Genomic DNA, 17,398 nt, shown 5'->3' with positions numbered 1-17,398 from the left:
TGCCAGTGTAAACGCAGCCTAAGTTTATGTCTATGGTGATTCACGCAGGTATGTGTTACTCCACAGCGGTGCCGACCCGACCAGGCTACAATAGTCCAAATATAACTACTTATTATAAGTGTACCGTAGTGATTCGGAATAGGATAAAAACGCGGTTTGGAAGATGAATTCATGATGTACTCGCTCATTATATACATTTTGCAAATTTTGAACACAGAAAAAGTTACATAGTGCTGCTTTAAACAATATTGTATAGGCTACATAAAAAAAAACTTCTAAAGAATTAATTTCCAAGGACATTATTTTCTTAAAAATGTCTCTGTCGTTGTTACAGACTGCCTACGTAACAACCTGTAGGTGAATGTACCTTTACCTAACTTTTGAACAGTTGTCTATGTGTGTGAAATTAGTTAAGATTTGTAGGTGCTTCCAGTTCTATAGTGTTGCTTTTATTATGGAATGTCATCACGTTATGGGGCATGTAACTGTCTTTAGAAAAGTATAGGAAAACAGATAATAAAAATTTGAAATGATCGATAAAAATGATCTACGAAATGCTTTAATTTGAACGTATACATCTTGTTTTCTTATACTTCTATTCATTTTTGCATCATGCAGTTATTTTGCGTTTTACATATAATACAATACCATCATATTTTTTGTCCACACAACAACGTCAGTGTCAGTTGTGGTATAACTTCAGTCAAGCCTGCTGTTAAAATGAAAGTAGAAAGATATTTTACATATTAATGTTAGTCTTTTCTGTTATGTGTTTGATTATGGCCCAAAAAGCATTGCATGTCATTTTTTTGTTCTGGTTTAAAGTGGCACTGTACAGTGGCTTTTGTTCCACTGCGAAAACCACAGTGAAATAACCCCACCCTCTAATTGGCTTAAAAGAAAAAAAAAGGATTTCAATAAGTGGCACAGACCATAAAAGGACAAAAAAGCAGGGCATGAGTGATAACTAAACTCAACCTCTTTAGGAATAAAACATAAAGCGAATCATAATGTTACAAAAATGGAAAATTCAGATGAGATGAAACCAATTTTAATTTTGCATGGTTTACAAGCACAGTTTATATTGAATATGGACAAAAGTGTTGCAAAGGGAAAATGAATAGGGGTCTTCACTCTTCCTCTGTGCATCCCAGTAACTCTGCGCGCAAAGTGATTCTTCCGTACCACGACCATGGAAGAATTCGGATGAATCTGGCATAGATGGGAGGATCGATCACATTCTTTCTGTGGGTGTCATTATCAAAATTTCCTTGAAAGACCTGTTGGAAAGAAAATGAAAGATTCCCAAATCATACAATTATTCATTTGAATCAAAAATAGCAGACCTATTTAACCAAATGGAAAACATAAATTGGAATATTTGATAACAAAAAGCTACTATATAATATTTACATATATTCTGCATGACCATATTCTACATCCCTAATCCTACTCAATAACTAAACTCAACAACTACCTTACTAACTAGTAATAAGCAGCAAATTAGGAGTTTATTGAGGTAAAAGTCGTAGTTAATGGTTTGTAATGGTGAGATTTGAACCTTAAAATAAAGTGTGACCATTATTTTTATAGTAGTGAAACTAAATTGATTGAAATATTGTGTTGTCCATAAATCTGAGACTACTAGTAGAGAAAATATAAACTATGTAGTCAATATATATATAATTTCAGAAAATAGAAAAGAAAAAAAGAAAAGCAATTTGAAAAAAAAAAATAAAAATAGAAATTGTAATTTCTAGCATTTGAGCTGCATGAACTACAACGGTTTGTGTAAAACCTGATGATTTGAGAATGATCCAAAGAGCATCTTAAATAAAGATGAAATATATATATTTTTAATAAAGAAAGGAATTGAACATCTTAGCAAACATCTTAAACCTTACCAAGCTAAAACTTTTGAATAGTGTGCTTATTTGATTGCTTACATTAGAAAGAGTTTAGTTTTAACAATCCCAGATTTTCAGTGTGGTCTCAGACTTTTGAAGATCACCTCCAGTGACAACTTATTTGCCCCCAGTCTTTATGTTTGTAATGTATAATGACAGTTAATGTTCAATATTTATGTGTTGGTAATCTGGTTATAGCCATCTCCTCCTTTATATTTATTTTACCTGAAAGAATAAAATTATTCTAAAGAATTACTCTCTTTAGAATAACCCCTTAAAGATATATTTGTACCGGGTTGGTAAATCCAGCATATTATATCTATATATACATCTATAGAGTTCTGTGTAATTCATAGCAGGTATGTCCTTGCTGTTATTAATTAATTTCAGAGTTCATTTACAAAACTTAGAAAAAACATGCACCAAAAAGCTCTGGTTTAGTGAGAATTGGACTTTAAAATAAAGTGTGACCTAAGCTAACTGTACGTGTTGTATATGGTGTATACTGTACATCACATATAGTAGCGGGTGGAGTTACAAATGAACTAGAAGAACTCTTTAACACTACATGTACATTGCATACATCACTGGTCAGTATATGATTTTTCCCCCTTTTTTTAAAGAAATAAATACTTTTATTCAGCAAGGACACTTTAAATTGATCAAAAGTAACAGTTAAAGAAACAGAACAATTAAGCAGCATGACTGTTTTCAATATTGCTAATAACAAATGACTCTTGTGCAGCAAATCAGCATATTGGAATGATTTTTGAAAGATCATGTGACACTGAAGACTAGAGAAATGGCTGCTGAACATTTAGCTCTGCATCACAGGAATACATTACTTTTTAAAATATATTCAAACTAGAAAACAGTTCTTTTAAATTGTAAGAATATTTCACAATATTACTGTTTTTACTCTATATAAAGAAATCTTGGAGAAATAGGCTTCGGTATTGTGTACTGACCACATCCGATCCACAATTTTGTCTTAATCTGTTTTATATTTTTTTACTTAGGATGTAATTGTGAACACTCACTGGCAACCAAATTGGAGCTACTGAAAGTTTTCATTTCGGCTCACAGGCTGCTAATTTAAGTTTAAAAGAAATATTAACTAATTCACTGTAAACACTCAGTCAGTTATTTCATTTGCTCTTGATGAAATCAGCTTGACTTTGTATTTCCTGCAGCAGATGTATACAAACACACTGACCTATCAATCAAATAGTGAGCATTTACAATACAGAGTCAGAGAAAGGAAGTACAGTTCATGATTTATGAATAACCCTTGAGTGCGCTGATGCTGACGGCAAACAGAGCTCGAGTATGCTCGGTGTAAAGAGTTCAGAGATGGGGAAAATTCAGCAAGCAACAAAGAGGTTGTACATCCCTAATCCTACCCAATACCTAAACTTAACAACTACCTTACAAACTATTAATAAGCAACAAATTTGGAGTTTATTGAGGTAAAAGTCGTAGTTAATGGTTTGTAATGGTGAGATTTGAACCTTAAAATAAAGTGTGACCATTATTTTTATAGTAGTGAAACTAAATTGATTGAAATATTGTGTTGTCCATAAATCTGAGACTACTAGTAGAGAAAATATAAACTATGTAGTCAATATATATATAATTTCAGAAAATAGAAAAGAAAAAAAGAAAAGCAATTTGAAAAAAAAAAATAAAAATAGAAATTGTAATTTCTAGCATTTGAGCTGCATGAACTACAACGGTTTGTGTAAAACCTGATGATTTGAGAATGATCCAAAGAGCATCTTAAATAAAGATGAAATATATATATTTTTAATAAAGAAAGGAATTGAACATCTTAGCAAACATCTTAAACCTTACCAAGCTAAAACTTTTGAATAGTGTGCTTATTTGATTGCTTACATTAGAAAGAGTTTAGTTTTAACAATCCCAGATTTTCAGTGTGGTCTCAGACTTTTGAAGATCACCTCCAGTGACAACTTATTTGCCCCCAGTCTTTATGTTTGTAATGTATAATGACAGTTAATGTTCAATATTTATGTGTTGGTAATCTGGTTATAGCCATCTCCTCCTTTATATTTATTTTACCTGAAAGAATAAAATTATTCTAAAGAATTACTCTCTTTAGAATAACCCCTTAAAGATATATTTGTACCGGGTTGGTAAATCCAGCATATTATATCTATATATACATCTATAGAGTTCTGTGTAATTCATAGCAGGTATGTCCTTGCTGTTATTAATTAATTTCAGAGTTCATTTACAAAACTTAGAAAAAACATGCACCAAAAAGCTCTGGTTTAGTGAGAATTGGACTTTAAAATAAAGTGTGACCTAAGCTAACTGTACGTGTTGTATATGGTGTATACTGTACATCACATATAGTAGCGGGTGGAGTTACAAATGAACTAGAAGAACTCTTTAACACTACATGTACATTGCATACATCACTGGTCAGTATATGATTTTTCCCCCTTTTTTTAAAGAAATAAATACTTTTATTCAGCAAGGACACTTTAAATTGATCAAAAGTAACAGTTAAAGAAACAGAACAATTAAGCAGCATGACTGTTTTCAATATTGCTAATAACAAATGACTCTTGTGCAGCAAATCAGCATATTGGAATGATTTTTGAAAGATCATGTGACACTGAAGACTAGAGAAATGGCTGCTGAACATTTAGCTCTGCATCACAGGAATACATTACTTTTTAAAATATATTCAAACTAGAAAACAGTTCTTTTAAATTGTAAGAATATTTCACAATATTACTGTTTTTACTCTATATAAAGAAATCTTGGAGAAATAGGCTTCGGTATTGTGTACTGACCACATCCGATCCACAATTTTGTCTTAATCTGTTTTATATTTTTTTACTTAGGATGTAATTGTGAACACTCACTGGCAACCAAATTGGAGCTACTGAAAGTTTTCATTTCGGCTCACAGGCTGCTAATTTAAGTTTAAAAGAAATATTAACTAATTCACTGTAAACACTCAGTCAGTTATTTCATTTGCTCTTGATGAAATCAGCTTGACTTTGTATTTCCTGCAGCAGATGTATACAAACACACTGACCTATCAATCAAATAGTGAGCATTTACAATACAGAGTCAGAGAAAGGAAGTACAGTTCATGATTTATGAATAACCCTTGAGTGCGCTGATGCTGACGGCAAACAGAGCTCGAGTATGCTCGGTGTAAAGAGTTCAGAGATGGGGAAAATTCAGCAAGCAACAAAGAGGTTGGCTGGGAACTAAGTCTTCAAGTGGGCTTCAAAGACAAATTTTGCTGAGCTCCCCGAGCTCTGACAGCACATATTCATCAGCAGAGAGTAAACAATAAGAGTACAGAGATCCTGTGTGTCTAATTGCTGGTGTCACAAGCATTACATAAATGTGTGACATATTCCCTCCCTCTCTCTCTCCTTCCACACTGAATCAGTGTTCCCTTCTGCACCATGGAACCAATTTTGTGTTTTGCAACTCGACTCTCTCCAATGTACTTCGAGGCAGAGAGGGGGGAAATGTCATAAAAAATTGATTAGTCAAAAGGGCAGCTCAAAACATGAACTCATTCACTGAACTTCTCATCTGATGGCCTGCGTGTTTGCAGGGAATCTATGTGCACAGGAAAGTCTTTCAATGTCAAGTATTTCCCACCATGGCTTTAATAATGATAAAGTCTGCGTACTTCGGCTGTGATTGTCCATAGACAGTACGATGGGAAATAGAGATTTATTAGGCTGCTCTTATGTCTTTCATTAACATTCTATAACCCTGAAGACACCTCAGGCACCTGTGTGATTCCAGTATGGCCAATTACAGTACTGTACATGCAAAATCAAACATGAGTGTATGTGCAGCCAGTACAATTTTTTAGTAGCATGAGGGTATTTTTCAGTCTTTTTTTGTGAGAGAGTTAATATGCAAATATAAATCAAATGGTTCACAACCAGTCCATCAGAGCTGTTTCTATTCACCAATTAATTTGAGGCCTTGTACAGAAGTCACTATGAGAAGTCACCCTGTTTTAGATCCTCATTATTTGTGTTTATAAAAATAAATGGTATCATCTGATGGATAACTTGACTGCTATTTAACAACTTTAAATTATAAATATCTTGAGAAGTTACACAAATAGTTTCGGTATGTTTTTGGTACAGTGGGAGAAAAAAATGTTAATTATTTTCATTTTCTTTCTTTCTGTCTTTGGAAATGGGGAAATTATTTTAAATGCTTCTACTTTTGAATGCAAACTATTTTAGCAAAATTGGTATTTAAGTCAGAATTATTGTGCTCCCGTTTTATTGCGCTCCATCTATTAGACATGCATGCATGCGCTCCAGCACTCATTCTTTAAGTTTAACTTGCTTGCTGTCAGGATGATTCTTAATGCAAAATGGAAATACAGACATGACTTTCTAACATTTAAAGATAAGGATTTAACCATAAAATATAAGTTATGCACTGAGGAAAACAGGTTTCAAATGCATTATGCAGCACACGTATCTGACACACAAGTGCAGTGGTTAAAACAATGCTGTGTTCATTTGGTACACATATGTGTGAAACCAAAAGACCTGTACAGAACATTTTTGGTATGAATATGTGTACCATTACACCCCTAAGCTGTAAGGACTGAACTTAACTCTTAAACTGATTGGTAAGAAGTCACAATACAGTGTCCACGATACAAATATTACACATTCATATAAATAATAATAATAATAATAATAATAATGATGTATAAGCTGTTACATATAAAGATAAATGTAAACTGACTCCAGGACACTGTAATGTTAAGTTGTACCATCTTTTGTGAAGTCGTGATTAAAGGGAAGTAGTATCTTTTGATCTGTATTATAATGGACATCCAAGTGTAATAGCTTATTGAAAATCTAGAATCACATTATGATTTAAAAAAAAAAACATTTAATTATGACAGTTTGAGCTGAAGTTCTCTAAAATTAAAATGAACACGATTCACCGGGTAAGTTTAATTACTTGAACAACAGACATTGTTGCTATTCTACTTGTAAAAGCTGCTAAATAAAAACAGACTCACAGAGGTGTAATGTAGTGCACATCTCTTTTATGGTACTTATCCATTTCAGTCTTTCACGCAACAGTGAACACTAAAACTCCAGTGAACGCTTTTGCTTTCTGTGACCGTAACCAAATGAGACATCTCACTCTTTTGATGTACCCTCTGAAGAAATTATGGAAACAAGTCACTCTCAATTACCTTCTCTCCCTGCGCACCCAAGAACATTTGGAACGATTATGCATAAAAGCTGCAAAGAAAACAAATCCATCTCTAAGACATCCCATAAATCTGCGCCTGGTGTTTACTGCTTAATCTAATCCCTGCACTGCTCCGCTCATCACCGCAAAGCCGTGGAACGGAAAGTTGTCTTTAGAGCACTGAATGAGTGCTACGGCATGCAGGAACAAATGGAGGATTATCTAAGTTGGTGCATCAGGTATAGCAGATATTCTATTTAGAGGTGAGGGCTTTTGGAGTTCGATCACAAGGGGAGGGCACTTTATCACTTCATAGCCTCTTCAAGCTGCAAGACTGCTCAATTCATAAACACGTCCTTTGAAGTGGGTTTTTCATATGGAGCTGAATCAGTGTAATCCCTCGAGTGATGCTCAAAGTGGAAAGGCAATCTCTAGTTCTTTTGCAGCATGGCAAAACAAGGTTGTCTGTAGAGAGATCTGCATATTACATCTGAGCATGAACTGATTCCAAATCTGATTGACAGATCAACAGACACTGAGATGATAGATAGATAGATAGATAGATAGATAGATAGATAGATAGATAGATGATAGATAGATAGATAGATAGAAAGACAGCATGATCTTTTGCATTCAGCCAATATATTACATAGACAGCTAACAACTAAATCATTAAACACCCAAGCACCTTTCTACCTTTCTGAAATGATCTCTATTCAAACAGGTCCTTGAGATCTAGCAATCTTGGGCTGCTTTCCATTTCCAGATCTCACATTTCTGCTTCCCTTTAGCACATTTAATGTGTGCAAAATGGAAGAAAATGAAACGCAAAAGTGTAAAAAGTAATACAAAAGAGTAAAAAGTAATACTAATTTTTTTCCCTTCAGAAATGTAATCATTAAAAGTACAAGTAGTCAGTTCAAATAGCACTTGAGGAAAATACATATCCTCCAAAATAATAATCATAAAAATTACTCTAGTATTATACACCCTTGAAAATAATCTGTGAAGTATTTAAAGGGTTAGTTCACCTAAAAATGAAAATTCTGTCATTAATTACTCACCTTCGTGTTGTTCGAAACCCGTAAGACCTTCGTTCATCTTCGGAACACAATTTAAGATATTTGTGATGAAATCTGAGGGCTCTCTGACCCTCCCATAGACAGCAAGGTAACTACCACGTTCAAGGTCCAGAAAAGTACCAAGATAATCGACAAAGTAGTCCGTGTGACATCAGTGGTTCAACTGTAAAGTTACGAAGCTACGAGAATACTTTTTTGCGCAAAGAAAAAAAAAACGACTTTATTCCACATTTTTGTCTCTACTGCGTCACTTCTGGATGCGCGTTCACGACAGTATTATGACGCGAGCGTATGGCGGCGCCGGATTTCATCACAAATATCTTAAATTGTGTTCCGAAGATGAACGAAGGTCTTACGGGTTTGGAACAACACAAGTGTGAGTAATTAATGACATTATTTTCATTTTTGGGTGAACTAACCATTTAATTCACTGGTTATTTAATCCCCCCTCCCCCAATATAATTTCTAGGTAAAATATCTCCATGTTATCATAGTGTGATTAACAACAAAACAACAACAACAACAAAAACTCACAATATTATAAGATTTTTATATGAGCTGAGGGAAGATTTAGCTGTGTGTGTGTGTCTGAGTTGGGAATTCCCTTGACTTTATGTGGCGGGACAGAGCAATGATTGTGTACAAGGCTCAACATTTCTGAAACGTGATTTGCTTTGATATAACACAGAATTTTACGCTCACTGGTGTCACATAATTTGCCCTTTTCAAAACCTGCCTCACTGCCTACATAGACTCCTGCCTTCTAAGGCAGCATAACTGTCATGCCAACCTCATCTTCATCACAGTAATAGCAACTGAGACTTTCAACTGATTTCAACAGAACCTACTGTAGCGTTAGCATGTCATGATACAACACGTAATATAAATACAGAGCCCAAACACAAACAAATATTTGGTAAAACAATGAAACTGAACTATTTTCTTTCTTTAGTCAAAGTTTATATATAATCAACATTTCTCTCATCTCAAGTGCCTGCACAAGGACAGAAACAGAGTTTAAAATCATGGCCAAAAACACGCTCTATGAAACTGAGCACCTATTAAATACAACAACAACTTTTATATCTTTCTAAGGGTATAATATTGCTTTATCTTGCACCAGCTGGCATTATCTCTCTCATTTGCTCATCTGAGCCAAATTCATAATATGCACTGTTCCGGCCTCATCTGTAGTGCACTAGCTCGCTCAATTTAATGTTATTAACTAATGATGGAGATATTGCGTGAGCTCTCGCCCTTTCCTGACACTGTCTGGACTGTCTATAAAAGTAAGTGTTTAAGAAGTGGCAGGCCGCATGATTTACCCAGGGGGCTGACATCCCACACCCTGACAGGGACCAAATGAGGACACAGTCGCTTTTAATACACCATTCCTTTTCATTTTCTCCTTCTTAAGTCAGTCTCCTTCCTTTCTTTAACTCATCGATATAGTAACAGAGGAGCTGAACAGGCTGTGCTGTGCAGAGCAAAAAAATCTCGAACAATAGATCAGATGTGAGGGCTCCACGGGTACAGTTGTCCTATTTCCCCTGAGCGCTGATAAAACAGAGAAGATCTGGTGTGACTCAGCAGGAAAACAATCCTATAAGGACCTGATCCGAATTTCTGTCATTACTCAGATGCGTGTCAACTTATCAAAGCTACTCATTACCCCTTGCTGAAGCAAGTTTCAGGTGGCAGATTTCACATTATGGTTGTGTAATTTATAGAGCTGTCAATCGATTATAATATTTATTCATGATTAATATTTTCTTTTTTCATACTTATTAACACATTCATTACACATATTCTTAAGCACACTACTGTTCATAAATTTGGGGTAAGTGTATTTTTATTTCAAATAAATGCTATTCTATTGAACTTTCTATTCATTAAAGAAGCCTGAATTTTTAAACAAAAATACTAAGCAGCACAACCGTTTTCAACATTGATAATAAACCGAAATATTTGAGCACAAAATCACCATATTAGAATGATTTCTAAAGCATCATGTGACACCAAAGATTGAAGTAATGATGCTGAAAATTCACAGGAAAAAATTATATTTTAAAATAATCAAATATAAAACATTAACGATATTTTACAATGATGTTGCTTTTTTGTAATGCATTTTGATCAAATAAATGCAGCCTTGGTGAGCACAAGAAACTTAAAAAAAACCTCCAAGACTCCAAACTTTTAAATGGTACTATGTGTGAGACAATTGCACTGCAATTCCAATCAGCTGTTGATGTTCTGATCAGTTTTTATAGAAATATAGAATAAAGAATAAATATAGAAGAATAAAAACAACTGTAATAATAAATAGAAAGACTATAGAATATAGGATATCAAATCATTTAAAATTCACCAAATGCCAAACCGAAAGAATGCCTTAACAGTGTTAAAAAAGGTAATAGTGTTAAAGACATTTAATTAACCATGCATGTTAATTTTGACAGCACTAGTAATTTTATTATGTCAATATACAGTAAAGAGGCCATAAACGGGGCAAAGGGACAGTAATGCAGACCCTATAGATTCATATTTGGCCATTAAACCACAGCCCACAGTTCACTTCACTTGTTCTATGACAATATAACCCATTACCAAACTGGCACCTTTTCTCACACCCATCAAGAGGCTGCTCGGTGATTCTAAAATTATTCTGTGTAAGACAGGGAAACTCTGCTACTGCTCTAGAGCTCATCTCAACTGAAGACAGTAAATAGTAGGTTGCATTGTATTCAATTTCATCTTCAAGGCCCATCATCCTCAGAACCCTATTGCCAACAACCAGATTAATAGCACTTTAAGACTACCATTAGATCAGGTCCAAATCTGAAAGGTTAAAAAAGAGATACGATACAATCTGATATTGCATTTTCTTCCTTGAGTTGAAAGCAACTAGGATATGAGGGGGTGAGATAAGAGAGCTTGAAAGCTGTATTGACTATGGAGTGATAAGTCCACGTGATAAAACTAGAAGAGTGACGGAAACATGCCAAAAAATCAAGTAAAACTGTTGGCGATCTTGTCAAAAGTGTCTTCACAGATATTAATGGAAGCATTTCAGAGGAGCACCTTTAAAATTTAGAAGGTGCTCTCTTTAATAATACCCACTATGCCCTTTGTGGGTCACTAAGCTTCGCTTAAACTTCTTGCTCAGTGGCTGGAAATAGAGTTTTACTTTTCCCCTCCAATCTGTTCTGGTCTGTGCCTCCTATTTAACCCATTGGGCAATGTTTCCACAGTATTGATTTCTGCAATGAGAACATCAAGGGCACCTACTCCCAAAGACGCAAGGGAACTTGTGATTTTCCTGGTTGTAAGTCATTATTTGACACCGATACAGATTATACAATAGGAGATTCTATAATGATATATTACCTTCTGGTCATACCCATCATGGTAATCCAATCACATCTCTTTTAATTCTTCATTCAAATGCTGATATGAATCTTCTAAGCCTATGCACTGCTGCTAATCAACTACCATCTTCAGGTTCAAGAGTAAAATATACAACCTAATCAAAACCATGGACCACAGAACTTCACCTCCCTCTTCATGTCCACAGCAAGGGAATGTGGCTACATGCTTGGAAGGGGGAAGGGTATCTACTGGCAGCTAATCTTGGGACGTGATCTTATTTACTGCCATCTAATGTGCTATTGACCCCACTGCCTATGAGGGAATAGTTCTATTCACAGGCTAATTAACCCCTTGATGTTGACCCGAGGATAATCAATGATGGGTGTGTATGATTGTGCCAATCACAGCATCTTCACTGCCAACAGCTTCATATGAGCTGATGATTTCTGTCAGAAAATAAAGTCAGTAAAATCTGTTTTTAAGGTGTTGCTTGGAAAATATGGGGTAAGTAAGCATTGAGTGTGTTGGCAAAATGATTGTTTTAAATGATTTGGCGAGTCTCTTGAGGCTGAGCACACTCAGGGGTGTTTAGGTTTTGGCCAAAGGCAGAGTAAGATTTGAGGAACACACTACAAGCGATCATGGACCACATATGGGCACATAATACAGCTAAATGTGGTTGTCAATCCTCTTTTGAGCACTTAATGCCATTCTTTACATACAGAGTGTGTTATATTGGAGAGTGACAACCACAGCTAAATCAATTTTAATTAAATCACCCTAGTGTTTACAGAACCAAGCTGAACAACTAGTTGTTAATGCATTAATGTCACTCTTTTGTGGACAATGACAGCTTGTTGATTTGTGTCTCTTTTCTCGACAGGTGTGGTGCAAGCAAATCACAGGAAAACAGTTACAGCTGGTTTAAGATGGTCCTCAGCTGGTCCTGAGCAGGAGCTAGTTGCTTAGGACCAGCACATGACCAGCTTAAACCAGCTTATAACCAGCTCAGGACCAGCTTAAACCTGCTCATGACCAACTAAGGACCAGCTTAAACCAGCTGCCATGCTTCAAAACATCTAACCAGCATATGCTGGGGTTTTTTTTCAACAGGGACATGGAATCAGGTCATGTTGCTGGCTATACTCAAACTTGTTTCATCCTCAACATGAGAATCATTATTTCATTCTAACCACTGGCTCCAACATTAAGTGTGATTTTAAAATGGGATTCTATTGTGATTTCTAAACTCTACCCAGAAATTACAGTATATTGCATCTTATTGGCAAGTATGATTAAATAAAGGATTTGTGAAATGTAGCCTTATATGATATAATTGGAGTTAAGAACTTTGAGAAAACTGAGAAAACAAAATCACTGAAGAAGTGAGAAACACTGGGGTGCAGATCAGGTTTTAATAATCTCATTACAATCGTAGGAGGCCATCTCTGCCTTTTCACATTTTTATCTGAAGATCCATGCTATGCTTGGCTTGCCAAGGTGCTGACCTTGTGCCAGCTAATACTCACCAGCTCTCTTCCCTTACCATGGCACATAGCAGCAGCCAAATGCAAAGATTATCTCAGTACTAAAAAGGAACTAAAATTAGAGCTGGGACACAGGGCTGTGTGACAAACATCACAAATATTAAGGTCACAAACAGACATATGTCTACTGCTAAAAGCCATGGTTCAGCCATCTTTTAGCTTTTCCATTTAACAACCCTGACAGCTTTTCTTTTTCAAAAACGATATATTCGGCAATGTCTTCAAAATGTATACATATACAAATAAACTGCTTCACTGCTAGGTTCAGAATAATGTCAGGAGTCTCAGAAGACAAGCTCAGGCCAATGGACTGGACGTTTGTAACCCACTAGAGGGTTGTGAACAAACACACTCTTCACTGAGGCCGGACAGATTGGACCGTTATCTGGGTGTAGGCAGGCTATAGAGAGAGAAACAGAGTCTGCCCAGATGCCTTGGGACAGTGCTGACAGGACGAGATGGAGGAGAATATACAGCCCTGATAGCAGACAAGGATGTGCTTCTTTCATTGACTTTGGGATGTAAACATGTCCATGGAATCCAGGCTTATGAAATCAAGTGTTTAGGTTTAGCAAAAAACAATGCAAAGTCAGTTAAACACAACATTTTTGTAAAAAAAACTATTTAAATCAAGGTGATTCAGATCAACCTTGAGATAAAAGCACCTTTGGTCAAACGATAAAAGTTCTTTTGGTCTTGCAATAATATGAGTTTTTGACATGTGGCAGTGTGCGAGAAAGAATCTTACCCGGTCTTTCTTCTGTTTTTCGTCTTGATATATAAACCATCTCTCGCCATTATTGCTGTAAGCCAGCTTGTAGGAGCCGACAAACTGAACGTGTCCAAAGTCTTTAGCCCCCTGGGTAATAACGCCTGTGATTTTTGTTGGCCGAAGCATGTCAACCTGAAAACAGAGAGAAAGAGTGAGAGAAAAAGAATGAGAAAGCTATTCTATCAGAAAGAGATTTTAGTGATTACTTGACTTCCCAAATAGCCTGAATCTTCCACTCTTATCTTCGGCAATAACTTCTTAAGATACGGTAAATTTGTTTGGAGGGTATCATTAATTATTCACAGCAAAGTGGGCAGTAAAAAGTAGCCTTTTATTTCAGCTCAGCAGAACAGTGATTATCAAATAAAATGAAAATGCCACCAAAACGTTTCTGAAGACAATCAGTTCCCTTCAAAGATTTTTGTTTGCTACAAGCAGGATACACAAGAAGCATGTTCAACATGGACACGCGGACGGCTGTCTTGGTAATAAACACCGTAAACACCGTGTCCGCTCTTAATGCGCATCTCGTATATGAAAAGCATTTTAGGGGCCCTTGGCTTTTGGGGGCCCAAGGTGGTCGCCGACCTTTGCCTAATGGCTAAGTCCACCCCTGGAAACTTCTAGAATGTGCCCATCCCTGCCAAAACTTATTTGTACTAAAAAAATGGGTCCCACTTTATATTAAGTAGCCCTAATACCTGTGTACTTAAATAGTAACTAGATGTGTACGTAGTATGTAACCACAGTGTAAGTACATTACACTACAGTGTAAGTAAAGTATTGGTATAGTATCTAGAGCTGTAATATTTCTGTAACTACACACATGTAACAACCCTCCGAATGGTTTGTGCAAGTACAAATGTGTAACAGGACATATATAACTTCATTTTGTAACAACAATATGTATAAGAGTAATTGGAACAATTTGATCCAGGGGGTGGATATGGGTAGGTTTAGGGGTGGAAATGGGATCCAGGGGGTGGAAATGGGTAGGTTTAGGGATATGTAAAGTGGGAGGAGTTGGATCTCAAGTTGGTGGAGTTGGTGCACCACTGTAATACCAGTGTACTTACATGGTAACTCCTCAGGAACTGTCCACTTAATATAAAGTGTAACATTCTGGACACCAACCACAATTTATATGTAAAGCCTTACTTACTGGCTGCTGCTGTGTAACATCAGCGTAATTACATGGTAAATCCATAGGAATTGTTTACTTAATATAACGTGTAACACTTTCTTTACCAAAAAGTGCTGTTAGTCCTGTTACACATTTGTATTTTCATTACCAAAAAGTGTTGTTACCAATGTCCTGTTACACATTTGTATTTACACATACCATTCAGTGGGTTGTTACATACGTGTAGTTACACAAACATTACAGCTGTAGATACTATGTACCAATGTGTACTTACACTGTGGTTACATACTATGTACACATCTAGTTACTATGTAAGTACACAGGTATTAGGTCCATTTAATATAAAGTGGGACCAAAAAGAAAAAAAAAACTTTTATTTAGTTCTGTCAGGACCACTATCATCAAATATGATTGACAATTAGCATACAGTTTGGATTGGCCATATGGTTCTGTTCTGGGCAATAGCTCCCCGCCCATCCATGCAGCCTAGAATGGATAAGAGCAGGGAGAGCAGAGATGATCCCCTTAGGGTAAACAGAACAGAACCAACATAAATGTAGCAGATATCATTAATTATCTTAATGTCAATTTAATGTAACAACATAATTCAGGATAAAAGAGTCTGACTAAATGAGGAATATCGAATGCTAAGTCCTGAATGTGGCCGAAAGGAGGAGCTGGGGATGGAGGAGGGTAATTAGCTTCTGAGCAAAGCGATAAGCTGCTGAATAATACTGAATGGACCTTACAAAAGAAGTAGTAATAGGCGTCATATTCCTATAGTTAGATGTGGATCAGCTGAGATTCAACTGATGCAAGCTTTATTGACGTGACCTGCCAGAACTGACACTTGATTTGTGTTTTATGTAATTTGGTCTAAAAGGCAACCTAAATATGTACGTGTAACTCTTTATTTGCAATTCCAGATTCCATTTTTGGCTGATGGTATATAAATACCTCCTTGTTATATACTTGTAAGGTTATCTTTATACAGGGCTGCAGCAGTCTAAATAAAGTTGGATGTTTTAGGTCATTATTATTGAATTGTGGTCACGAATGGTTTGAACCACACCACAAAACAAAAGGAGAAGGCAGCTCATTTGTACAAGGAGAAGTTTAGATCGTGTTGGTTAAGAAACAAAATCATTCATATAGACCCATTGCACTTAAGAGCTTCATTGCTAGAACAAATACACCAAACGCTCAAAAGCCATAAAGTTGTGGTTCACTGATGTCAATAGTGTAGCAATGTATGAAGCACTGCTAACACAAAAAAAAAACTTTTAAACCAAGCAGATTTCTTTTCATCAACACGATGAATCCATGTGTGAGCTTGAACCGTTGCAAAATCAGCATGGGAAAATCATTAGCCCTCATGTGAAATTCCGCCATGAAAATTTGCAAAACAATGGTAAATGTGACCGCACATTAAGGTCACATAAACACTGACCGACTCCATTTATAGCATTTTTCAACATACATATTGCACTAAATTGTTTTTACATGGAATTGCCTTACAAACCAGAACAAGCAAGGCAAAGCTTTAATGAAATGGAAAATCTCCATAAGATGGCATGATAGAAGAAGTAAAAACATTAGAAGGAACCTCCCTCCAAGCTTAGGGGTCTGTGTGCTGCTGCAAAGACTGTGGAATAACTTGTTTTCTCAATAGAATAAATGCTCCTTTCAACAGTGCAACAATAAAGCACTATGGTGTGTTTTATATTTGTTGAATGTATATATTATTTACACTGGCAGTCTACATTGCCCATCTCTTTATATAGGTTGTGGTTATTTTATCTACTACTCTACAACATTGCCTTATTGTTGCGTTTACTGTTGCATGGCTCATGCTAAGCTTCTCCACCAAGGTCACTTGAGAAACTATTTATTTTATTACTCTATAACAGAAACAACAATAAACCTTCACTCAAATTTTCTTTAATTACACTCAGTCAACACACATATCTATGGGGATAAGACCTGCTTTTAAGTATAGACTCATACCTTGTTCCCTAAATGTGGTAATGAAATGAGATAATTTCATCTAGACTCATAAAACTGTTACTTACGTTTGCATATTACAACATATGTGACATTTCCAAGGTAATTGCAATGATAACAGGATGGAGAGTGAGTGGGCTGGAATGAATGGAAGTGCTTGACCTACCTGCATGTCCTTGATTTCACACAGAAGCTTGAACCCAAAGCTAATCTCACTCAGACCAATGAATCAAGCCAGACCGTCTGAACAAAGGAAGACCTTGAAGTTGAGGCAGTAATTGCAGTTACGTATAACCTGAGGAAACGTTTTATCTTCAATGTCAGTAAAT

At 35.9% G+C, this 17,398-nt stretch overlaps 1 protein-coding gene across 2 annotated transcripts in view; it reads right to left on the bottom strand.

Annotated features, from left to right (window-relative positions):
- Window positions 1-264: 264 nt before the first annotated feature.
- Window positions 265-17,398, bottom strand: part of LOC107685241 (EGF-like repeat and discoidin I-like domain-containing protein 3) — a 201,740-nt gene continuing 184,606 nt past the window's right edge. For both annotated transcript variants that reach the window (XM_016481755.1, XM_016481757.1), the window contains 2 exons: window positions 13,898-14,053; window positions 265-1,280 (listed from right to left, as the gene is read on the bottom strand). In XM_016481755.1, the coding sequence (XP_016337241.1) occupies window positions 1,131-1,280; window positions 13,898-14,053 (306 nt within the window). In that variant the 3' untranslated portion in view covers window positions 265-1,130. The remainder of the gene's footprint in view (window positions 1,281-13,897; window positions 14,054-17,398) is intronic.

Source organism: Sinocyclocheilus anshuiensis, unplaced genomic scaffold (assembly GCF_001515605.1).
Source record: "Sinocyclocheilus anshuiensis isolate Anshui unplaced genomic scaffold, SAMN03320099.WGS_v1.1 scaffold577, whole genome shotgun sequence".
Lineage (NCBI taxonomy): Eukaryota > Metazoa > Chordata > Actinopteri > Cypriniformes > Cyprinidae > Sinocyclocheilus > Sinocyclocheilus anshuiensis.
This window is presented reverse-complemented; position numbering and strand designations above follow the sequence as displayed.